The following is a 25749-nucleotide window of genomic DNA, read 5'->3' as shown; positions in this document are numbered from 1 at the left end:
AGTCATTCCCCCTCTCTATCAGAAAGAGGCAGCAAGACAGGGGAAGAGGAGGCGGTGCTGGGGGAAGCCAGCTTGAAAGCCAGTTCCCACCAGCTCTATCTCTGTGGGAGGGGACAGGGGTGCACTGGCAGTGTTCCAACTTTGAAATGTACAAGAGTTCCTGCTGGACTCTTATACATTTCAAAGGTGGAATGCCGCACTAGTCCTAATTGAATAGTTGATAGAAATCTCATCAACTATTAGATTAGTTAATCGGAATTTAACATCCCTACTGCAGAGCCGGGGCACACAACATTTACTAGGCTGTCGTCCTGCCCCCCCCCTCCCCCCCGGTTCAGGTGTGTGGGGAGTGTATTTTTCCTTTTAAGTCAGGGGCCACAACAGTTTGGGGGGTTTCCTCCTCACTTGTGTGCAGCCCGGTGACTGATTTTTCTGTGGGTCAATGGTCTCCAACCCAAAAAAGGTTTCCCACCCCTATTTTAGAACTTTGCCAGACTGGATAACAGGAGCTTCCTCTACCTCAGTGTCTCCCAATTTTATTTGGCTGAGGAACTCTTTTCAGCTTTTCAGAATTTCAAGGAACCCCTAGGTGTCAAGCCAAAAAAAAGGGGGGGATGGAGAGGGACCCCACCAATTCATGAAAATCCCCACCCAATGCATGAAAATTACATTCGTTCCCCAAGACTCCCCCCACTCCTTCCATGAGGCCTCATCCTCTCTATTCTCCTCCTCTCCATCACTTGCTATCCCCAGTCCTTGTACACTCACTAGGTTGAGACAGGAGGTGCGGGCTCTGGGGTGGGAATGAGGGATTTAGGTGTGGGAAGAGGTGAGACGTACAAGCTCTGGGAGGGAATTTGGATGCAGGAGGGAACTTGGATAGGAGTTGGACCTCCCTGGTCTGGCATCCTCTGGACCTGACTGGTCCCAGATAAGGGATTTTTGGACCAGGGAGGTCATTTCAGGGATCCTGGTTCCCCCTCTCCCCACTATGCTTTTTTGCACCTCCATCCCCTGCAGCCCAACTGAGCTGCCCACCCCTGCTGATTCCCTGCACCTCCCCCAAAACCATCCCCCACAATCCAAGGGACTGTAGCACCAGTTCCCTGCAACCCCTCACAGCCCAGCTGAGCTGTCCATCTGTTCCCTATGCCCTCTCCCATCCACCTCAGCCCAGATGAGCCCCGCACTAGTTCCTTGCGAGCCTCCCCCACAGCACAGCTGAGCCCCATTTCCTTGTACCTCCCCCAAACCCTGCAAAACTGCAGAGCCAAGCACTGATTCTCTGCCTCTCCCTCCCTCGCCTTGAGTCTAGCCCCGGTTCCTGGCACCTTCCTCCTCCTGCAGCCGCTCTGAGCTCCAGACTACCCCTCCTGCAGCCCAGCCCAGCTCCCCAGACCTCCCCACTCCTCAATTCAGCTGAGCTCCATTTCCCTCCACCTTCCTCCAAACTGTGCAGACATGCTGAGCTAGTGCTGATTCCCTGCCCCTACCTCCCTCCCCTTGAGTCCAGCACCAGGTTCCCGGTACCTCCCTCCTCCTGCAGCCCAGGTGAGCCCAGCACCCCTCATCTCCCCTCTCCCCCCCCCCACAGCCCAGCCCAGCGCCCCCCTACCATGGTGCCCAGGTGCAATTGCCCCCTCACCCGCTCCCCCCTTGCTACGCCTCTGGACCAGTACCTGGCAATCTTGCAGCACCTCTGGGTTCCGGGAAGTGTGTGACTGTGCTCCACCTCCCCAAACAGCTGGCATGCGTGCTGCCTGAGCAGCAGGGGCTGTTGCACCCCAGCAACTTACCTCCGTGATGCTGTCCTGCGGGTGGGAGGGAGCGGGGAGACCCAGGGCAGAGCACGCTGCCTGCATAGTTTGAGCTGCGCAGCCCTGGGTCTCCTGAACTTCCTCCCTTCCCCCGCACCACGCAGAAAGGCCCCGGAACTAAGTTGCCAGGTGCCACAGCCCCAGCTATTCAGGCAGCACGTGCTGGCTCCTTTGGGGAGGGGAAGTGCTTCCCTCCCCACTGTGGGTCACGTGGGGTCACTCCCATGGTGTGCCGGCTGGGAGCAATTGTTCCCTCTGCCCCGCCTCCCTATGCCTCTGCTGGCTAGCCGGCTCTCTCTTTCAGAGGGGGAGGGGGAATGCTGGCTCCTCGCAGAACCCCTAGTTTTGCATCGTGGAACCCCAGGGTTCCACAGAGCACCAATTGGGAAACACTGCTTTACCTAGCAGTGGTTGTTTTGCAAAGCCAGGCTTTTGCTGTTGCAGAGGTAGGTCACTTTTCTAGTGAAGAAGTGAGAACATGAGGAGGGATGTAAAACTGTAAAAACACATCACTTGAGGTGTTGTCAGTAGGCTCAGACTCAGTGCCTTTCCTTCAACAAAGTTGTATTATCATTACATTATCATCTTTGGAATATGTGCAAAGGCGAGACTTTAACGTTGTTAAACTCCTTCAATAGCCTTGCTGCTTTGATAGCTATATCTGAGAAGTTAGTGCAGACCCTAATATTGCCATGTGGGTTACAAAGCTTTTTCATATACTTTTAGATGATTAGTCCAGGAATGATATTTCAACTTTTATCACAGTGGAGTGCAATCCCTGGGGCAGGGGGACAGAGGGAAAGTTTGGGGGTGATGCATGGCGGGGCCAGAGCCATTCCCCACAGGTGGTGGGATAGGACCTTCACCTAGCCTCACTTTTCCCACCGGTTCAGCTCCAACTAAAGCTAAGCTCTTCTATGGCTCCAATTGCAGCTCGACTCCACCCCCAGCCCCGTTTTTCCTCTTTCTCCTCCCAGCTACGTTCACCTATACCCCAGTTCTTCCCCTTATCATTAGTTCTGCCTCCAACTCCACCTTCAGCCCAAGCTCCTCTGTTAAGGAAGCCTTGGTTGTGTACTAATAGGAGGGGACAGATTCTATTACAGCCACTCCCCGAGTTACGACCACCTCCACTTACGACCAAAGTGGTCGTAAATGCGGCTCTGAGTTACGAACAGCGATCCGCACTTATGAACAGCGCGGTCGCTATGTAACTCTATGGGATCCGAGTTACGAATGCTTCGAGTTACGGACCAAGTGTTGGTCCGTATCTTGTTTGTAACTCGGGGAGCGGCTGTATTAGAAAGAGGAGCACAAAAGGAAAAGTTGGGGGACAACTTCTTGAACATGTAAGAAAATAGTCAACTTTAATTATCAATTTGGGTTCTTCCAGGGGCTGACAGGTTCATGTAATTAGTCACATGAGTCAAGCCTGCACTATAGGTTGAACCTCTCATCCAGACATCCTTAGTCAAGCAACAGTCTTGGGCTGGTATTGTTGGTGACCTTGTGGGTGCTCCAGGGCTGTAGCACTCTCAGGGTGTGTCTAGACTACATGCCTCCTTCGACGGAGGCATGTAGATTAGCCAGATCGGAACAGGGAAATGAAGCCGCGATTAAAATAATCGCGGCTTCATTTAAATTTAAATGGCTGCCCCGATCTGCCGATCAGCTGTTTGTCGGCAGATCGGGGGAGTCTGGACGCGATGCCCCGACAAAGAAGCCTTTCTTCATCGACACAGGTAAGCCTCGTGAAACCAGGTTTACCTGTGTCGATGAAGAAAGGCTTCTTTGTCGGGGCATCGCGTCCAGACTCCCCCGATCTGCCGACAAACAGCTGATCGGCAGATCGGGGCAGCCATTTAAATTTAAATGAAGCCGCGATTATTTTAATCGCGGCTTCTTTTCCCTCTTCCGATCTGGCTAATCTACATGCCTCCGTCGAAGGAGGCATGTAGTCTAGACACACCCTCAGGGAAAAAGCAGAAGGCTGGGGACAGGAGCGCTGCCAGACCAAGGAAGAGCAGAGCCGTGGTGGACAGGGGGGGCTGTCAGCAGAAGGGCCAGCATTGACCTCCCCTGGTCCAGTAAATCCCTAGTTCGGTACCAGTCAGGTCCCAGGTTGGTTCAACCTATAGAAGGTAAAATAGGGAATGATTCTTAGCAGTGGGTTTTCTAGTGTTGAAAACCGCTTAAGTGCTGAGTAGGGATGTTAAGGACTAGTTGACTATCCAATAAACAAATGCTTATCAGATAGTCAGTCGACTAGTCCATTCCCTCCCCCCCCACCCACCCGCCCCCTCGCTCCCTCTATCAGATAAAGGCAGCAAAGAGGGGAAGAGGAGGTACTTCAAAGCAGAAGTGCCACACAGCTGATCCCTGGCTCATCTGAATGGCGCTGATCCTTTGAAACGCTGCCTTGACATCAGCCACCTTGGCTGCTGTGTATGGAGCCCGGGGTCAGCTGCGGACTTCCCAGCTAACCCCTGGCTCCAGTGAGGCATTTCCACAGAATCCGGGGACAGGTGTGGAGTCCCCAGCTGACCTGGGTTCTCGGGAAATGCTGCGCGGAGCCTGGGATCAATGGGGGACTTCCCTGCTGACTCCGGGCTGCATGCTGCGCTGCTGCTTTGACATGCACAAGAGCCCCCACTGCGGACTCTTATGCATTTCAAAGTGCAGCCCAGAGTTAGCTGGACTTCCCCCTGCCCCCAGGCTGCACATGGAGTTCCACATTCCTCCTTTGAAATGTACAAGAGCCCCCGCTGGGGCTTTTGTACGTTTCAAAGGAGGAATGCGGAAGTGCCTGTCGTCTAGTCAAGTAGTTGATGGAAATTCCATCGACTACTCAACTAGTCAATTAACTGCAATTTAACATCCTTAATGCTGATGTAGAGTGGACAAAATAGTTTTTCATTGCCATTTCTGAAAGTATGACTGTGACAAACTATTTCTGCAAATAAAGTAAAAGTTATTTATATCCATTCATAGAATCATAGAACCATAGAGCTGGAAAAGACCTCAGAAGATCATCAAGTCCAGCCCCCTGCTCTGCGCAGGACCAATCCCAACTAAATCAACCCAGCCAGGGCTTTGTCAAGCCAAGACTTAAACACCGCTAGGGATGGAGACTCCATTACTTCCCTAGGTAACCCATTCCAGTGCTTCACCACTTTCCTAGTGAAATAGTTTTTCCTAATATCCAAACTGGACCTCTCCCACCGCAACTTGAGACCATTGCTCCTTGTTCTGCCATCTGTCACTACTGAGAACAGCCTCTCTCCATCCTCTTTGGAACCTCCCTTCAGGAAGTTGAAGGCTGCTATCAAATCCCCCCCCACTCTTGGCTTCTGCAGACTAAACAGAGCCAACTCCCTCAGCCTCTCATCATAGGTCATGTGTTCCAGCCCCCTAATCATTTTGGTTGCTCTCTGCTGGACCATCTCCAATGCATCCACATCCTCTTTGCATTTCTTCCTGGTATCCAACTTTCCCACTCCCCTCAGGGTTTTGGTCACCATCCCCCGACGAACCTAGTTTAAAGCCCTCCTCACTACGTTTGCAAGCCTGCATATGAAGATGTTCCTTCCTCTCTTGGTTAGGTGGATCCCATCTCTTCCTAACAATTCTTGTGCCCGGAACAGAGTACCATGGTCGAAGAAACCGAAGCCCTCTCTGCGACACCACCTGCGTAACCACACATTTACTTCCTCAATTCGATGATCCCTGCCCAGTCCTTTCCCTTCAACGGAGGATGGACGAGAACACCACTTGTGCTCCGAATTCTTGGATCTTTCTTCCCAGCGCTACATAATCCGCAGTAACCCGCTCAGGGTCATTCTTGGCCGTATCATTAGTTCCCACGTGGAGAAGCAGGAAAGGGTAGCAATCTGAAGGTTTGATCAGTTTGGTAAGCCTCTCAGTCACATCCTGAATTCGAGCTCTCAGTAAGCAGCACACATCTTGAGATTCCAGGTCCAGACAGCAGATGGATGGCTCAGTCCCTCTTAGGAGGGAGTCCCTGACCACCACCACCACCCGTCGTCTTCTTTTGGAGGTGGGTGGTTGTGGAACACCCATCCCTAGGACTACGCATCCCATGCCTTCCAGTATACGGTGTTCCCTTGCGGTTTCTTCTTTGTGAGGTCTCTCCCAAAGCATTCACCACTGCAGAGCCTGTGGAGAGAGCTTGAAAGCGATTACTTACCTCTCTAGCATTGGGGGATTCCCATGCTGGCCTTTTTCCCCTTCTAGAAGTTACATGCTGCCAGTTCTCTTCCTGGTCCCGTACTGCCCCCCTCTGGCTCTTCCGCCTGCCGTGCTTGGAGGATAAATCGCTGCCTTTTGTCGAGGAAGTTTTCATCCTCTCTGATCGAGCGTGGGATCGATACTTGGCCCTCCAGTTCTCTATTTTTTTCTTCCAAAATGGCGACCAGCTTGCACTTAGTGCAGATGAAATCCGTTCTTTCTTCCGGGAGGAAGACAAACATGGCACACGCTGTGCAGGTAACAACAGCAGACCTATCACCATCCATCTCTGCTGTCCTGGAGAAAGGACTTTAAAAAGTAAGGCAAGAGAATCTCGTGCCCTTTCCTCTCCCCTTCCAAACTCCCTCTCTAAACTCCCTGTTAGCACTCACCTGTTCGCAAGCTCTTTGGTCACTTTCTCACTGCTTTATAAAGCCCTGAACTGCCCGAAAGTCTCTCCCCCTACCAAGGCTCAGCCAATCAGCAGAGGTTTCTAGAATTCAAACTTTAATTAGAAGTCAACAGTTTCCACCTGCCAGTCACAGCACACACTCCATGAAGGAGAGAGGGAGGGGAAAGGGGAAGTGAAAAAAAGCCTCATTCACAAACACAGGGGAAATAACAAACAAGCATACAAAAAAACCACACACCAACCCTCACTCACAAACACAAGCTCAGCACACAACAAGAAAGCCCGAAACACAACACATACTTCCCTCAAGAGTCCTGTTATCTGCTTCTCCTCTATCTGAAGAACTCCCTCTCTACAGCCTCACTCACAAGCACAGGAGGAAAAAAATAACCCAAAAAACAAAAATACACCCAGCACACACCAACATGCACTCACAAACACAAGCTCGGCACACAGTAAGAAAGCCCCAAACACAACACACACTTCCCTCAAGAGTCCTATATCTGCTTCTCTTTTACCTGGAGAACTCCCTCTCTAAACTCCCTGTTAGCACTCACCTGTTCGGGGAACAGGCTAGGTGTTGTAGAGACTCATTGTTTAGAAAATTTCATAGGATAGACATCTTACTAATCCTGTTAAGATTGTATAAAACTTGGTTAGAATGAGCAAGTTGACAGTATATCAAGAGAATTCCTCTGTAAAACTGTGCAGATGACAAATTAAAAGGTGTCCATGTTCAGTGTTCATATCAAAATGTTTCAGATAATTAGGCTTCATTATAAATTAAATGTTTTTCATACAATGAATTAAATCTATAGGATGTGAATAGTAGTTTGGCCAAAATTTTTTTACAAATATTTGGAGAGTAAAGGACTTCAGTGGTAGCTATTAATCTGCTGAGTAATTGTGAATTTTGAATTAATGTTTTATGTGCTTCTACAACAAGGAGTGATGCACATTTCCTTTTTTTTTTTTTTTTTTTTTTTTTAAAGCCGTTTAAGTAATAGCTAGCTTGGACATAGTACTTTTCACCCATAAAGTTCAATAAAAGGACAATAGATTTTGCTTATTAGAAGCCACTTGATTGCCAGAAAGAAGTTGCTATTATCTGACATTTCCTAATAATTGGAAGGCAAGCATGCATTGCTGTACTTTTGGAAGAATGCTGGGATGTGCTTTCCTTGACTGCTGATCTGCAGGCTTGCCTGCTGGGAGGGCATCAGCTAGGACAAGGGTCAGCAACCTTTTCAAACCAAAGAACCAAATTACATCAAAATTCAGAACAAGTGGTCAATAAAGAGCCATATAGGAATGCCCATTTGCATGAGTGAAAATATATAACTTAATATTATTGATGAACATAATGATTAATAATAGCATAAATGAAACGTACTCACAGACTGTATTTAATGGGACTTCTGCTGCTGCATCTTTTTGTACATTTTTTTGAAGTTTACATCATAACTGGTCAGATTCAGGTTCATGCACACATTCAAGCTACATGAGTAATTATGCATTTTTTAAAATTTTGAATTAATTTTTCATTTTAATTTAAAAAGTTGCATGTATTTTAGGAATGACAAAAGAGCCATAGGTTCTAGACCTCTGAGCTAGGAGTTTAAATTGCAATCTGTGGAGAGCGAAGATTCTGGGGTCTGTGGGGACCTCTGTTCACGACGCCCAGGGGCGGCCCGTGGCTATAGGCGGACTCAGCCGCTGCCTAGAGTGCCGCCGCCCGGGGCTTCCAATGATGATGTCACCGGGGCTCCCACCGATGACGTCAGTCCATTGACGGCCTTGCAGGCGGGGACGCCGATCTCACATTCCGCCTGGGGCACCAGCTGCCGCAGCTGGCCTCAGGCCGCTCCTGACGACGCCTCTCCCTGGTTGGGGTCAGTATGTCCTAGCTCATCCTTCTTTGGGTGCCATGTCCCAGCAGGGCACAGCCTTAAGAGTTGAGGAGGAGGTCCTGCCTAGGGATGTTTAACTGGTTAAACAGTAATGCTTAATAGGTTATCCTAGGTAAGAGGTTATTTAGGTCCCTCTACCTGGCCCCTCCACGGCTGTGGTATCCTGTCTTGGGATGGAATTAATTGACAAGTAGGGTGCTCTCTTAAGTTGTGTGGATGTGCAACTGCCTAATAAGGCCCACGCAGGGACTCAGGGCTTATGTGCACGGGGCTGCCATGGCCAGGGAAAAGGAACCTTCCCCTGGCTGTGGCAGCTCCTTGTTGTGACTTGAGGAGTGCACCTCTCCCCTTGCCTCAGCAGCAAGCTTCTGCTGATAGGGGAGAAGCACACTTTTTCAGTTACAGCAGGGCTAGCAGGGAGCAGCCTTGGCTGGGGAGAGGTGCACTCTTCTGGCCCCACAGGCTACCCCAGACTAACATGGCTACATTTCTATCAGCTAGGGGAGAGGCACCTTCTCAAAGTTCTCCTTCTGCTGTCTCCAGCAGGGATGTGAAAGTTCCAGTTAACTGGTAATGGGGCTGGAGCAGCTCCCCACCTATAGGCAGGAGGCTGCTCTGGTCAGCTGGTGGGTCTGGGCGTGCCACAGGCGGGGACTGCTCTGGCCCAACTGGAGCAGCCCCTGCCTGTTGCCCTGGGAGAGGGACGAATCCAGCCCAGCGATGGTGGGCAGGCTAGAGCAGCCCCCCTATGCCTGCCACCCTTTAATCTGTTAACCAGCTAAACATTAGGGATGTAAGAGTCTAGTAGTTTAAATGGGCAACTGATAAGCATAAGCTTATCAGTTATCCAAACAGTTATATGCCAACTCCAGGGAGCCAGCTGTTGCCCCACACTGCTGCCTCTATATTAAAGGCAGCAGCACGGGGCAGTAGGTGGGAGCTGTTTTAAAAGCCAGTTCCCTGCATGCATGTCCTGTGCTACTGACTCTGTATGAGAGTTTGCATCATGGGGCAGTAGCTAGCTCTCCGGGAGCAGAGCCAGCAATTGGAAGTGTACTAGCTCAGTGTTTCTCAATGAGAGGTATGAATACTCTTAAGGGTACTCGAGAGAAGTCTGGGGGGTACGTCAACACAACTGAAATTTGGAGAAAATGGAATTTTTGTTTGTTTTACAGCACTTTATTCTTTTTGTACGTTTTACACCCAAAAATTTCATCACCTGCCCAGGCCCGATTAAGATGTTTAAACAAATGTAATGCAATGGTAGGAAAAAAATTGTGTGTCTGAAAACTGTAGATACTGGGGGTACTTATATATATTTTTTAAAGGGGTACTTTACAAAAAAAGGTTGAGAAACTGTCCTAGCTGGTTGCTCTGTTCCCAGAGAGCCAGTGTGTAACTGCTAACAATTTTTATTGGTTATACAGTTACAATAATAACTGTTTTAAATATCCCTATTAAACATCTAGTTTAACCAGTTAACCAATTAAACTGGATTTTACATCCTTAGTCCCTAGCAGCACTGACCTCAGACCAACCCAGCCTTCCCCTAGCCAAGTCTAGCCTCACTGAAGCTCATTTGGCCCGGAGTTGCGAGGGGAAGCCTGCACCCAAAATCTCTCATCCCTATCCCAGATCCCATAACCCTAGCTATATATAGCCTTTATTCCATCTGTACCCAAGCTCCTTGTCCCCAACTCCAGAGCCTACACTCCCAGCTAGAGCCCTCATCCCCCCCCAATCCTGAATCCCCATCCATACACTGAACCTTTCAGCCCCACCACAAATTGTCCCTGTGCAGAAATAATTTTGTTATTCACATATAATTTTGTTCACATATAATCTCCATATTGGTGCAAATAACATTAATTCTGCACGTAGACATAAAATTAGGGGAAACACTGCTGGCAAAGGCTGGTTAACATTCCTGGTCCTGCCTACTATCCATTCTGCGGCTCCATTCCTCCTGTGTCAGGGTGGGAAATATACGGCCCATGGGCTGTATGCAGCCCCCCAGGCCTTTTCATCCAGCCCATGGCCTGCTCTGCTGAGATGCTGAGGTACACTCTCTGTGTGCTGCAACCCAAGGCTATTCAAATGGCTGGCAGCTCCCTCTAGGCGCTGCACATCCCTGGTGGAGGGGGAGTAGGAAATTTTGCATGCTGCCTCAGGTCCCAGACCAATCACACCCTCCATAGAAAATGTGGCCCGTGACCACTTACCAACATCTTGGAGTGGCCCCCCCATCAAAAATGATTGCCTAACACTGTCCTATGTGGTCCTTGATGGAGGCAGATTTGGTGGCTAGCAACCACAAAACAAAGTGCTTAGGTGGGCTTTGTGGGACTACAGCCCTGGAGGGCACATCCCAGTGCTTCCTTCCTTCTTTCCTGCCTGCAGCTTCAAAAACTTCTGTTTACATTAACGTCAATAGGATGGGATTGGGTCTCAGCAAAATACTATTAACCAGAAGTTGTTAGTATCCGAGTTGCTTCCTTTTTCATTTCAAATAAAGATAGCTCTTACAACAGTGGGAGAAACTCTCAAATACACAAGCTAAAACTGAAGTATCTGAATAATAAACTGTTTTTCTTCTGTAGCGTTTAAATATCAGAGAATTGAATTAATTAAAGGGTTACTCCTTGGTTGATTTAATCTGGTAATGTATTCATGATGCTGGATATATGGCATCATTCCTTATTTATATTGCACAACTGTGCAAACATTGTTTGTCCTATGCAGTGTACACACACAATATGAAAATATGGTCCCTGCCCCCCAAAAATTTACGGTTTAAAAGTAAAAGACAGCAAGTGGGTACAAGAGATACAGGAAGCACAGGGTAACTGTAGGATGATTGTGATGTTTGTATTAAGTAGTGACTATGGCATGTTGCCTACCTGGTCATTATTGACTGTTTTGAAGGCATGGCAGAGGTTACAGATAGAAAGTCTGATCCTGCAGAGAGTTACTTTTAGGGATGTAAATGTTTAACTAGGTAACCGGTAAGGCTCACTCTTAATGAGTGAAGCTTACCAATTAAGGTTAACAGGTGAGGGCTGGAGCACTTCACTGCCTGCCATGTACATGTTCTTGGCAGGCCTGGGCCTTTGCAGGCAGAGGAGCACCTCTGCCATCTGGAGCAGCCTCTGTCCATGGTGGGCCTGGGCACCTGCAGACAGGGGCTGCTCCTGTTGTGCTAGAACAGCCCCTGTCTGCTGGGGGGGAAAGGGAGTTGCACAACACCCCTCCCCTGTCACACCCACTTTAATGAGTTTAACTGGTTAAACAATAACAAAATCCCAATTAAATGGGATTTTACATCCCAGTTACTTGTCATGTGTTAACTAAGTTCTTACTTTCCATTTTGTCTTTTACATTGTAAGTCCCTCCCCTGAAGTGCTTATCAGATATAATCAGTGAAGCAATAACATTTTTATGAAATAAAAAAAAGGAGTGTGAAAACCTGGGAGAGTCCAGGATAAGGAAGGAACAATTAACCAATATTTAGATGTATTAGATGTAATCAAGTCAGCAAGACCTGATGAAATTCATCCTAGGGTGCTTAGGAGCTTGCTGAAACAATCTCTGAACCATTAGCTATTGTCTTCATGTTCTCATGGAGATTGAATGAGGTCCTAAAAAGACAGAGGAGGGCAAACATGCTATCAGTCTTTAAAAAGGGGAAAAGAGGGAACCAGTCAGCTAGATTTTGATACCTGGAAAGACACTGGCAAAAAATTATTAAACAATCCGTTTGTACTCACATCTACTATATATTTGAGAGAGTTTGTCTGTCTGCCTGTTCAAGAACTTTTCCTAAATAGTAAGAGCTAGGACCACCAAATTTGATAGATAGCTTCCTCATATCATAACTTAAAACAAGGTAGGGGGGTTGGTCGTGCCAGAAAAATTGAATGTGCCTGGAATGAGATTGCTTTTCAGAAAATCATACCGAAGAGACAGACTCACTAAGCAAGTGAATGGGGCTGGCTGAGGGCAAAGGGAGCAGAGAAGGAACATAGAATCATAGGGTTGGAAGAGACCTCAGGAGGTCATTGAGTACAACCCCCTGCTAAAAGCAGGATTAATAAAAAACAGCCAGGGTTTTGTCTAATCAGGACATAAAACCGCTAGGGATGGAGGATACTGTACTCAAATATATAGTAGATGTGAGTACAAACTGATTGTTTAATAAATTTTTCCAGTGTCCTTCCAGGTTTCAAAATTTAGCTGACTGGTTTCCATTTTCTCCCTTTTAAAAGACTGATACCTCCCTACGTAACCCATTTTAGTGCTTCATCACCCTCCCAGTGAAATAGTTGTCCTAATATACAACCAAGACCTCCCCTACTGCAACTTGAGACTGTTGCTCCTCATTCTGTCATCTGTCACGCAGAGAACAGCCTCTTCTTACTGTTTGGAACCACCTGCCTTCAAGTGCTTGAAGGCTGCTATCAACTCACTTTTCTGCAGACTACATAAACCCAAATTCCTCAGCCTCTCCCTGTAAATTATGTGCTCCAGCCTCCTAATGATTTTTGTTGCCTTCTGCTGGAGTCTCTCCAGAGTGTCCACATCCTTTCTGTAATGGAAGAGCACTCAGAATTTGCCACAGTACTCCAGATATGGCCTTAACAGTGCCAAATAAATGGGAATAATCATTTCCCTAGATATACTCTTTCTAATACATCTCAGTCTGCTGTTAGCCTTCTTGGCTACGAGAACACACTGTTCACTCATATCCAGGTTCTCATCCACTGTGATCTCAGGTTCTTTTCTACAGAAATGCTGCTTAATCCGTCTCGAGCCTGTAGCAGTGCTTGGGATTCTTCCGTCCCAAGTGCAGGACTCTGCACTTGTCCTTGTTGAACTAGGGATGTTAAAATGCGTGCGTGCGTGTGTGTGGTAGGTAAACATGTGGTGAGGAGGGGGCACGCAGCTCCCAATGAGCTCTAACTTCCGCTTGGCACCACTCTTCCCCCTTGGCTGCTTCTGTATTAGAGCAACAGTGTGGGGCGGGGACAAGGCAGCCCCCTGGGAGCTGGTGCTGGTGGGGAGCCTGGTCAAAAGCCAGCTCCTCAAGTATACCTGCTCCTGCGTCTATATCAGGCAGGGGGCAAGGAGGCTTGGTGTTACTGTTAAGGTTAACTGATGAGCCCAGGCTCATTGGTTAACCATTTAAATATGGATACTATCACATCCCTGTGTTGAACCTCATCAGATTTCTTTTGGCCCAATCATCCAACTATTTTTCTGCTCTACTCAATAACATTGGTGAGGTAGTGTCCAGTTTTGAGTATCTCACTTTATGAAAGATGTGGACAAATTGGAGAGATTGCAGAAGAAAGCAATCAACAAAATAAGAGGTTTGGAAAACATGACTAATGAAAAAAGGTTGATACGATTGATGTTTTTATTTCAGGGAAGAGAAGGCTGAGGTGGGACGTATAAGACTTCAGATATATTAAAAGTTGTCTATTGTTCTCTATGTCCTCTGAAGATAGGACAAGAAGAAATCTGCTCAGTTTGATGCAGTGGATATTTATGTTGAACATTAAGAAATGCTTTTCAGCCTAAGCAGTGGACACGTATGAAGGTTGTGGAATCCCTGCTACTGTAGAGTGTCTTTATAACAGATTAGAAAAATATGATTCAGGGAAGGCATAGGTATACTTAAACCTGCCTCAGTGAAGAGAGGATGGACTAGATGACCTCTTGAGGTCCCTTCCAACCTACATATCTCTGACTGTATTAAATCTACATATAAAGGATTTTTTGATAATACTGCAAACTGCATTTTTCCTTTGTAAATGGTTCCCCCTGGTTTGCTTCATTATGAAAGTTCTCTTTGAAAAATAATTTACTCATGGAATTTTGTGTTTCCCTAATGTTCATCATGGATCATTATGTTTATCTGATGGAAGACTTACCCAGAAGATGATTCCTCTTTACTACACTAATGGCATCTCTTTTCCTTCATCTGAGAGCATGCTCACCTAGATCGCTAGTCATCATCCCTTGTAGCTTTCCTGTTTTAGAGGTTATCCACCTTCAAATTCTGCTGCTTGTCATGGAATCAGAGCTGTGAAGTCATAGAGGAACAAAATAAATGTAAACGAAACAATAGCAAAAGGCAGTGTAGTCTCTACATTGTCAATAAAAGAAAAAAAGCACTTTTTATTGTGAGTGCAAACTATATAGTTTTTATAAGTCATGGCTGTAATCTATCCCAATAATTCTTCAAGTGCACTCTCATATCCTTTCCACAATAGGTGTGTATGCTCACCAAGTGTGTCAGTGCATGAAGTTTTTCTGCTAGCCATACTTGAACAGGAGTGGGGGAGGGTGGTGCCTCTAGTGACCCCTAGTTTAGTGTCATGGTATAAAGGTCACTGCACACTTCTCCTTCCTTCCCCACCCAGTTTCACCGTTTTATTGTTCTCCTTTATAATATAGTTCCTGTTAGCAATTTTACCTGGCGTTTCTTGGCTCTGTAATTTGGGAATTCCATCAATTTGTATTTTGTTTCTTCATCTCTAGATACTCCTGTCATTTGCTGTTTTAACCAAAAAAAGGTTACAGTCAATTTGGTTTCCAATAACATTGTATCGAAGTTTTCAAACTATAAGCATTGATTAAACAATACCAAAAGAGAGCACTACTCAAAATGGAGAAATTTGATCTCTTTTCTGTAAGACTTATTGAGAAGCAACCTTATTCTAGCCTCCTACTTTTCTGGCTTATTTTGGTTTAGTCTTTTTTAACATTTGCTAGGACCAGGAAAGTCAGGTTTAGGTATGCAACTCCTGCTATGTAAAATGTGTATTTGGAATAAGCTTACTTTAAGCAGAGCTTGGTGCCATCTTCACAGAGGGAGGCCAACTTGATAAATGTGCTCGTTGGCTTCCCTTACACTTAGCAACTGCCAGAAGTACCAGCACCGACCATGGCCACCCTCTATGTTTGATTTAGCTGGACTTAACTAGATCCACTAAATTGAATTCCAGAAGATTGATCTCCTGTGTGGCAAGTGAAGATGTAGCCTTAGTTATATCAGTTTTGAAGACTGTACGTGACCTGGTGATTTTGTGTCTCTTCTATTTTGTTTTATGAAAAGCAATCCCTTTCCAGGCACATCCTGTTTTCTTGGCATAGCAAAACACATACATTGCTTTAAGTTATCATAGAATCATAGAGCTGGAAGACACTTCAGGAAGTCATCAAGTCCAGCCCCTTTCCCAAGACAGGACCAGTCCCAACTAAATCAACCCAGCCAGGCTTTGTCAAGCTGAGACTTAAAAACCCACCTCCTCCCTAGGTAACCCATTCCAGTGCTTCACCACCCTCCTAGTGAAATAGTTTTTCCTAATATTCAACCTAGACCTCTCCCACTGTAACTTGAGACCATTGCTCCTTGTTCTGCCATCCGTCACTACTGAGAACAGCCTTTCTCCATCCTCCTTGGAACCTCCCTTCAGGAATTTGAAGGCTGCTATCAAATCTCCCCTCACTCTTCACTTCTGCAGACTAAACAAACCCAGATCCTTCAGTATCTCCTCAAGGTCATGCGCTCCAGCCCCCTAATCATTGTGGTTGCTCTTCGCTGGACCCTCTCCAATACGTCCACTATGAACTGGACACAGTATTCTAAATGTGGCCTCACCAGAGTCGAAGTGCAGGACTCTACACTTGTCCTTGTTGAACCTCATCAGATTTCTTTTGGCCCAATTCTCTAATCCGTCCACATCACTCTGGACCCTAATCCTGCCCTCCAACGTATCTTCCTCTTCCCCTAGCTTAGTGTCATCTGCAAACTTGCTGAGGGTGCAATCCATTCCCTCATCCAGGTCATTAATAAAGATGTTGAACAAAACCGGCCCTAGAACCGATCCTTGGGGCACTCCACTAGAAACCGACTGCCAGCCTGACATTGAGCTGTTGGTCACTACCCGTTGGGCCAGAAGGTCTAGCCAGCTTTCTATCCTGCTTACATTCCATGTATCCAATCCATATTCCCTTAACTTGCTGGCAAGAACATTGTGGGAGACCATATCAAAAGCTTTGCTAAAGTCGAGGTATATCACATCCACTGACTTTCCCATATCTACAGAGCCAGTTACCTCATCATAGAAGCTAATCAGATTGGTCAGGCATGACTTGCCCTTAGTGAATCCATGTTGACTATTCCTGATCACTTTCCCCTCTTCCAGGTGCTTCAAAAAGGATTCCTTGAGGATCCCCTCTGATTTTTCCAGAGACTGACGTAAGGCTGATTGGTTGTAGTTCCCTGGATTATCCTTCTTCCCTTTGTTAAAGATGGGCACTACATTTGCCTTTTTCCAATCTTCCAGGATCTCTCCCGATCTCCATGAGTTTTCAAAGATAATGGCCAAAGGCTCCACAATGACAGTTGGCAAGTCCCACAGTACCTGCAAATGCATTAAATCTGAGGAAGCATTTTGAATATTGGTGATCCTAGTTCTGACCGTTTAGGAGGAGTTCTTGATCAAACAGGCAAACTCTCTAAAATGTATTGTAGATTAGTAGTTGTACTTAGTTATGTAGTCCATTGTTGTAAGTTCATTGTTGTAAGTTCATTGAGGGAATTTTTTCTCCCTTCAGGAATTGTGTGAATTATTTATTAACTTCTGAGGCAATATGGGGTGGTTCTCTGCAGCTTTCACTCACTTTATGGACGCAGGAATTGACTCAAGTCTGTTACTTCCAGTTTTGGTACTTAAAGGATGCTAGCATGTCCCCTCTGTTTTCTCTTTTCCGAACTAAACGTACTCAATTCTTTCAGTTTTACTTAGTAAGTCATGTTTTCTAGACCTTTAATCATTTTGTTGCTCTTCTCTGGACACAATCCCAATTTCTCCACATCTTTCCTGAAATGTGGTGCTCAGAACTGGACACAATACTCCAGTCAGAGCAGAGAAGAATGAAATAATTACTTCTCATGTCTCATTCACAGCACTCCTGTGCATGCAGCCCAGAATCATACTTGCTTTTTTGCAACAATTGTCACTGTGACTCATATTTAGTTTGTAGTCCACTCCTAGATTCCTGTCTGCTGTTTTGCTGTCTAGACAGTCATTTCCCAGTCTATATGTGTGAAACTGATTGTTCTTTCCTAAGTCTCCACTTTACATTTGTCCTTATTAAACTTCATCTTATTTACCTCAGACCATTTCTCCAGTTTGTCCAGATCATTTTGAATTATGACTCTATCCTCCAAATCACTTGCAACCCTACCAGCTTGGTATCATCTGCAAACTTAATAAGAGTACTCTCTGTGTGCCATTATCTATCTAAATTGTTGATGAGGATATTGAACAGAACCAGTCCCAGAACAGACCCCTGCTGAATCTCACTTATGTCCTTCCAGCATGACTGTGAACCATTAAAAACTACTCTCTGTGAATGGTTATCCAACCAGTCATGCACCCACCTTATAGTAGACCCATCTAGGTTGTATTTCTCTAGTTCATTGATAAGATCATGCAAGACTGTATCAAATGCTTTACCACATCTACTACTTCCCCCTTATCCAAAAGGCTTGTTATTTTATCAGTGAAAGCTATCAGATTGGTTTGACATGATTTGTTCTTTACAAATCCATGCTGACCATTATCTAGGGCGGTCAATTAGTGGGCATTAATGCCTGTGATTAATGCAGAGCAGAATTAACATGTTAAAAAAATTAACTCGTGTTAATCGCAGATGTTAGCAAACCAACATGAACTGCTCCAGAGCCTCTCTGCTAAGGTGCAGTAATGCTAACCGCCACCAGAGGGCGCATGGAAAAACAAAGCAGCCAGAAAGGGGGGAAAAAAGCTGAAGCTGTGGTTCCAGCTCCAGCGGAGAAATAAACAAGAAAAGCAAGGACACTGACACCCATCCCTCTCTCCTCCCAGGTGACCATATTTTTTTAAAATAAAACAGCCTGAGGGGAAAAGGGGGCTTGCCCAAACTGTTCCTCTCCTCTTCCCCTTCCCCCAGCAGGGCTCACACAAGCCATCCTCTCTTTGCCTCCTGGGGCTAGGACTGACCCTCCCCCCACATCTGATTCTGGGGCTGAGTTCTCCCTCCTGAACTCTGCACTGCCTATGGTGGGGTCTATCCCTCCCCCCAGTCCAGGGGCTGATCCCTTCCCTGAGTTTGGGGGCTGACCCCTACCCCTGAGCCCTGTGCCACCTGCGGTTTTAAACTCCAGGATGCACCTGTCTCTGCCTTGGCCTCTACCTTAGACCAGAAGGACTGAAGAGAACACCAACTGCTCTTCAGACTCCTTCACCTATAGTCCCAGGGCTCTGTAGTCACTCTTGATCTGCTCAGGGTCACACCTTGCCGTATCATTAGTGCCCACATAGATTTGTAGCAGACTTATTTCAGTCTCTAGTAATATTTCCTCAGCCTTTCTGTGTTTGTCCTGCCATACTGCTTCTGGTCTTTACTGGCTTAAGTGATTACTGGGTTACTTAACTTACTTTATTTTATAGATGTGTACTGAAATATTTTTTCCACTATAAGAACCATTATCCTAGGTTTAAAAAACAAAACAAAACATGTAACTCCTAGCATCCTGCCTAACTGCTATGGAATCTTCAGGTTTCAACTGTCTGTCTAGAACAGTAAACGTGAGCTAATCTCGCTGTTTCCCTTCAGTCTTCACTTTCCTATTAAAAGAATTAAAAATAAAACCACTGTTTTTGAGCTTTATGGAACAGTGGACACTAGAAAATTTCAAATGCTTCTCTAGATAAACTATTCTGTTCAGCATCTGAGGTAGCAAGTCTTACTTTGTCTTGAACTCTTCCTGCACCCAAAGGCAAAAATGTGGTAGATGCATGCGTTTTGGTACATACCTGGCTTTTCTTCTTCCCCTATCTTCAGTTATACAGAAGGCAACCATTTTCCACATTCTTCTCTGTGGACATGGGATGTCTGCTGAAACCAAGTGCTTCCATATTCACATGTATTCCTCACAGCAACATCATAAAGTCTTTCATTGTTAACCGCTATCTTGAGAAGCAATTTTTTCTGAAATTCTTGATTTCATAAGGCTCTGTAGTTCTGGTCCAGTTTAATAACCTCAGTTTTTGGACATCTGCTTGCATTCTCTTTACTTTTGAGGGTATGTCCTCTCTGTAAAGAAACTTGTTCAGACTCAGATTTGTAGCTCCTAAATCCATAAATTAACCAGGGCACTGTGATCAGTGTCTTCTCTGATTCTTATGCCTACTGATCTTATATGTGGCGTATGTAACAAATAAAACCTGCAAATTACCGCGTTCCTGAATGGTGGAACTCATTACCACTACAGGCAGTCCCCGGGTTACATGGATCCGACTTACATCGGATCCCTACTTACAAACGAGGTGAGGCAACCCCGCACTAGCTGCTTCCCCCCAGCAGACCAGGGAGACGCAAAGCTAGCACCCCCCTCCCCAGCAGACAAGGGAGACAGAGAGCAGCTTTTCTCAGCAGACACCTCAGCTTGAGAATAAAGGACTGAGGGAAGTGAGGTGTGGGAGAATAAAACTGAGCTCTGGAGAAATGTTTGGCTAGAGTTTCCCTTACAATATGTACCAGTTCCGACTTACATACAAATTCAACTTAAGAACAAACCTACAGTCCCTATCTTGTACGTAACCCAGGGACTGCCTGTATTCTCAAACTAGTAGGAATTTTCTCCTGTTTTGTCATTCTTAAACTGTATATTCTTAAATATACTCAGGGGCCTCAATTCAGATAAGATTATCTATATTTACTGCTTAACGGAGTAAGGGCTTATCTACACATAAGCTACATCTACACTACAGCAGGGATCAATACTGTGAGAGCAGTCAATTTAAGGGTCTAATGAAGATCAGTCAAATAGGCCACAAATTGCTCTGCAGTCAGCCCCTGACCTCTACTCCCAATGAGAAGAGTAAGGTAAGTCAACAGGAGAATTTCTCTCATCAACCCTCTGCAGCGTAGACCCCACAGTAACTCAGTGTAAGGTAGGCTAAAAATCATCTAAGTTATTCTTCTAGCTGTAGTTCCGTATCTTAAGTTGACTTTGTGGTAGGGTAGACATAGACATACAAAGCTGCAATGGACAGCAGCAGTATTTAGTGAAAATGCTATCTACATTGACAGGAGAGTTTTGTATGTACTCCATCTCCCCAACAGGCAGTAGCTGTGTTAGCAACAGAAGCCCTCACGTCAACATGGCGTTCTACGTTAGGGGTTAAGTTGGTACAACTGCATTGCTCAGGAGCGTGAGAGATCATTGTACCATCCTAAATCTGTAGTGTGGACCAAATCTCAGTCTTACTTTCTGGATCGCTATTTGGAAAGCTCTTCACTATTTTTGAAGTGGGAGTCATTTTGGCAAAAAAACTTCAATGTGAGAGCCATATCCCTGAGGCGCCAGCCTTGCTCATTTTCATTGGACTGGGGCAGAGGGTTGGGGTTCTGCAGGTGGGGTGGACTCTTAGCTGGAAGCATGGGGCTTGCAGTGTGGGAGAGGGCTCTGGGCTGAGCTTGGGGTAGGGGGTTAGGTTTCAGAGGGGAGTGAGGAGTGTAGTCTCTGGGAGGAGGTTTGGGTGCAGATGGGGGATCTGGGCTGGGACAGAGTATTGGAATGTAAAAGGGGGTGCATGCTCTTGGCTCTGAGAGAGGGCTGAGGGCTAGGGGTAGGGACCTGCAGTGCAGGAGGGGGAGTGAGTGCTAGCTCCAGAAAGGGATACAGAGTGCAGGAGGGGGTGGCATTTACTTGAGGGAGCTCTCGGAAGGGGCCAACATGCCCCTGTGGGACCACGTGGCTCTACACCAAGCCTGGACAAAACACCCACTGCGGGCTCCAGCCTGCAGATGCAGCAGGGAGCCTCAGACAGACTCCCCTGCTTGCCTCACCCCTGTACACTGCTTAGAAAAGTGGCTCCTGGGCTGTTGGAGGGAGTGGTGCTTTATGAGCTGCTCCCACCCTCTGCACAATCCCATTGGCTGGTTTCTGCAGGAAAAGCACCACTTTCCTCCTTCTCCCCCCAGGCTCTTACTTACAGAGCACATGGGGACAGGGCAAGTCCCTGCCTGACAAACGTGCTGGGCTGCTGGCTGGGAGTTATGTCTCTTGGCCAGAGCCTACCTATGGCACCCAGCCCTCATGCTTCCCCCCCCCCCACATAACTCAAACCCTCTTCCCCTCTCACAGACCCTGCACCACAATCCTCTGCCCCAGATCACAATCCCTTCCTGCCCCAGCTCACAACCCAAACCTCTGCACTGTACTCCTCTGCCCTAGATCACAACGTGAGTTCCCTGCTCCTGAGTCCCCTGCCCTAGGTCACACCTCAATCCTCTGCCCCAGATTACAATTGTCTCTTTCACCCAAACTCCCTCATAAATGTTGCATGCCCTCCTGCAACCAAATCCCTTATTCCAAGCTCCCTTCTGCACCCAATCTCCATTCAAGACCCCGCACCTCCTCCATTAATATCATAGAAGAGTGTGGCCCTTTGCCACTTCCCAGAATTTTGGAGTGCCCCTTATAAAAAATTATTGCCCACCCCTGCTCTACACACTTCCCCTCTCTCTGCAGGCACTGCCCCTGCAACTCCCTTTGAACACGGTTCTCTGTTTCTGGCTAATGGGAGCTGCAGAAGCATTGCTTGTAGGCAGGAGCAGTGCGTGAAGACAGCTCCCTCTTCCCTCAGCCCCATTGTGGCTTGGAGATCATGATTGACAGGCAGCCACACTTTGAGTCCATGATCTCCAAGCCACAATTCTGCAGGCTTAGCAGTGAAGAATACAGGAGGCCTACGACTTGCGACGCGATTGGTTCTGGAGGAAGCATCACAAGTCAGGGGTGTTGTAACTCGAACCCGCATTTATTTTAGGCGCTGTGCGCCGTTGTAAATGCAGGCCGAGGACATAAGTTGGGGGTTTTCCGGCCCTTTCTGCACTTAACAAAAATGGTTGTAAGTGCAGGGGGTCGGAACTCGGGCGGTCACATCTTGGGGGCCTCCTGTACTACCATAATACTTTCTTGTAACATAGTATCCTAAGAAAGTCCAGAAAATTCTGTGTACTAGTTTAATGTTTTGAGATGGTCTATTTCAAAATATATCTTTATAGAGCCCATATTCAGATGTATGCTATGGTTACTTGTTTCTTTAGCTATATTTCATGTGATCATTTAGAAGCTGCCAAACACTTCTATTTATTCCTTCTCTGTTTAATCATAGCCCTCTGAGAATGGGCAGCAATATCTTGTAGTGAGCACAGTTTATTTAAAAATCTCACTCTAGCTTACTGTATGCTTTTTGTATAAGAACAAGAGATGCTCACAGAACAAATAAACTGTGATGGTCATAGGGATGTTCTGTGGTGGCAAATTTAGGGGAGGTGATCCAAGGGACAATCTCCTTACTTGGATGTGGTCCCACTTTGAAAAAGTTGGAGAACCTCTGTCTTGAGATATTAAAATGGAAATAATTTGTAGTGGGTTTTATTTACTTTTTGCCATTCTATTTGTCTATTTTTGCTGCTTCTTTTAGCAATCGAAATAAAAAATTAGTTTGGTCAGTTTTGTTTTAGCTGTTGAGTTGTCTTCTTGCCTTTAACTTTTGATTTGTTTAGTGTGTGGAACATATGGGTTCCAAACACTGTTATGGAATGTTTGAAAACAGTGTAAGCTGGAATTTAAAAAAATAAATGAATATGGGACTTTTTCTGTTTTTATTAGGTTACAAAAGCTTTTTTTTGATACAGACTGAATTATGAGCCAAATTTGTTTTTACACGTCTCTTTAATAAGAAATTGACAAAAATACATTAACATAGGCAATGCATACATACAATTTATATAGTGCAATCCACAACGTATAAGATAATGGTTCCATATGTTACAGTTGTGTACATGCCATTTTAATGGAACCCAAAATAAGCTTATGGTAATCCAGTATACCTTTCAAGGAGGCTAGATCATCCATCATTTGGATGATTCTGATTTGATTATTACATTGGCTTCATAAATAACAATGATGAAATAGTGCTGTCGTATAACATGTCTAGATCTTAGTGGTTTATAAAGTATGGCATGATTACCTCTGTTTTACAGGTGATGAAACTGAAGTTCAAGTGACTTGACCAAGGTTGCCTAGTAGGCTTCTGGCAGAGCCAGGAATAGAACCTTGGTCTCTGGAGTCCCATGCAAGTGCCTTGTGCACTAGGTAATACTGCCTGCATGACAGAAGTTCTAAATTCTTGTCCTCTCTTCTTAAATTATTTTCTAAAAGTTTAGTGAATTTATTCCTTGTGAAAGGTACTGCACTGAGAGATCTGCAGGTTGAAATCCTCTGTGCCCACAAAGCAAGCACAGTAATATCAGTGCAGGCTATCTTCCAGCCCCATCCCATAAGTTGTCTCAGTCCAGAGTTATGCTTTGAGGATTGGAAGGGGAAGAAGTGGACTGGTATTAAGTTGACTGTACTAGCTATATACTAGCTAAATATCCCCTATAAGGGAAACATAATTATCTTATGGGGATGCTTCTTGGCCTATTTGCACTGCTATTGTGGAATTCAAGGTCTGGTGCCTAATCTTAAGTCATATATTCCAAATGCCCATTTAATGCCATCTAGTTTTCCATTTGTTCTGCTTCCTGACTTACATGAATTTAAAAACTCAACTACATCCTAATTTATTTAAGGTGGTCTTACTTGTTTTTGTAGCGCTTCCTACTTAATTAGGGAACATGACTGAACAGGGGATTTAGGTTAATAATTCATAGGGGAAATTATTTGTGTCCAGTGATCATCTCTAATTCTTGCCTCTGTAGGCAGAAGTACATACTATACATAAAGCAAAGTGCAACACTCAGCATCTCAGAAAAGGTCCTCATATAAAATTAAAGACCTCAGATATTGCCATAGGTTTTTTTTAATATGAGAAATTATTTTTAAATAGAAGTGTTCAGCCTTTCAAGGGAAGAAGTTGGTGTGTACCAGGATCTAGATCCCTAGTAATTATGTATTCTACTTATTTTGAAAAATATAAAAATTTGAAAAATTTGCTCTGTCCTCGGTGCTGAAGAGCCTTTAAAAGTAAAAGACATGTTTGTGAACTGTAGGAGATTAGCTTCAGTGTAAAGAAAAGCATGTTATAAGGGCTGCTTATACCATATTTAATAAGCTTATTTAAGACCTGACATCCATAGTCACTAAATAGTTCATGTCCTGAATGTATTCATTGTTTTGGCATGGAATCTGTGTGTTTAGCTACTTTATATACCCACCATTAAAAATCAAAAAAGATACAGAAACTTGCATTTTTTCCTTTACTTTTTATATCCTTTTCAGGTAAGCTTTCAAAGTCCTAGGTTGTATAACTGCATAAAGGTGAAACTTGTAAACAAACACAAAAGAACAGATTTAATATTGATCTTCAGTGTTTTGTTAGTTCTTACATAAATGTTGCAAGTTAGATGTCTGTCCCACACTATTGATTTTTGAAAACATAAATTAATGTTCAGTCTGCGTAGATCACGTTTAGTTTTGACAAATACAATGGCTTGATTGCTTGTTGGACAAGTACAACTTGTGTGATACTGAATTATTTCAGTTAAAAATGTTGATTCCCCCCTCTCCCCCAACAGTATAGATTATAGATAGGGCCCTACCAAGTTCATGGTCCATTTTGGTCAATTTCTTTATTATTACAGTAGTAACAGTATAGAAAAAGGTAATGGCATGCCTACACTACAGCCCTAAGTCAACCCATGTTAGGTAATTACTGTGATGGCTGCTGTCCACATTACCCTCCTTCTGTCAGTGATGACACCAGGAGCACTTCCACCAACTGAATAGATGAAGTGTGGGGACCTGAGAGCCAAAGCTCACAGCTCCATGCAGCTCCCTGTTATGAGCCTAGGTTCTCAGCTCCCTGCCCTGGCTAGAAGCAGAGGGCAGCCACTTGGGCTTCTCTGTTCCCAGAACAGAGAGCCTCCAGGCAGCAGCAGTCTGTCTGGGAGTGGAGACCTTAAGGGCAGCTGGGCTGTAGATGCCCAGCTTTCTTGTCAATGTTCTTGAAATTAACAAGATAGTCAACAAGCAAACAAAGATATTGTATGGTCCTGTCTCTACTGATATGAGTTCTATGCCTCTTATGGAGTTGGAGTTATTATGTTGGTGTGGCAGGGTGCTAACATGGGCAAGATGAGGATATGCTTGTACCCTGACATAATTAGATCAATTTAAGTTGTGTTACATCAGCCTAAAAAAAACCAGTGGTTCTGTAGCACCTTGGAGACTAACACAAAATGTATATGGTATCATGAGCATTCAGTGATGAATCATTTGAAGAAGTGG

General features: G+C 45.4%; 1 protein-coding gene across 4 annotated transcripts in view; it reads left to right on the top strand.

Annotated features, from left to right (window-relative positions):
- Positions 1-25749, top strand: part of USP7 (ubiquitin specific peptidase 7) — a 221725-nt gene that overhangs the window by 90923 nt on the left and 105053 nt on the right. Inside the window, exon 1 of one of the 4 annotated variants that reach the window (XM_025185416.2) lies at positions 19154-19178. The exons of 2 other annotated variants lie outside the window; for them this stretch is intronic. Coding sequence is in view for 1 of the 2 variants with exons in the window: in XM_025185415.2 (XP_025041200.2) it covers positions 23592-23613 (22 nt within the window). In the remaining variant the exon portion in view is untranslated. Of the gene's footprint in view, positions 1-19153; positions 19179-23516; positions 23614-25749 lie in introns of those variants that run through there. One more of the 4 variants, XM_025185415.2, reaches the window with a different exon arrangement.

This window comes from Pelodiscus sinensis, chromosome 16, assembly GCF_049634645.1.
Source record: "Pelodiscus sinensis isolate JC-2024 chromosome 16, ASM4963464v1, whole genome shotgun sequence".
In the NCBI taxonomy this organism is placed as follows: domain Eukaryota; kingdom Metazoa; phylum Chordata; order Testudines; family Trionychidae; genus Pelodiscus; species Pelodiscus sinensis.
The sequence above is the reverse complement of the archived record's forward strand: the minus strand, read 5'-3'. Positions and strand labels throughout refer to the sequence as shown.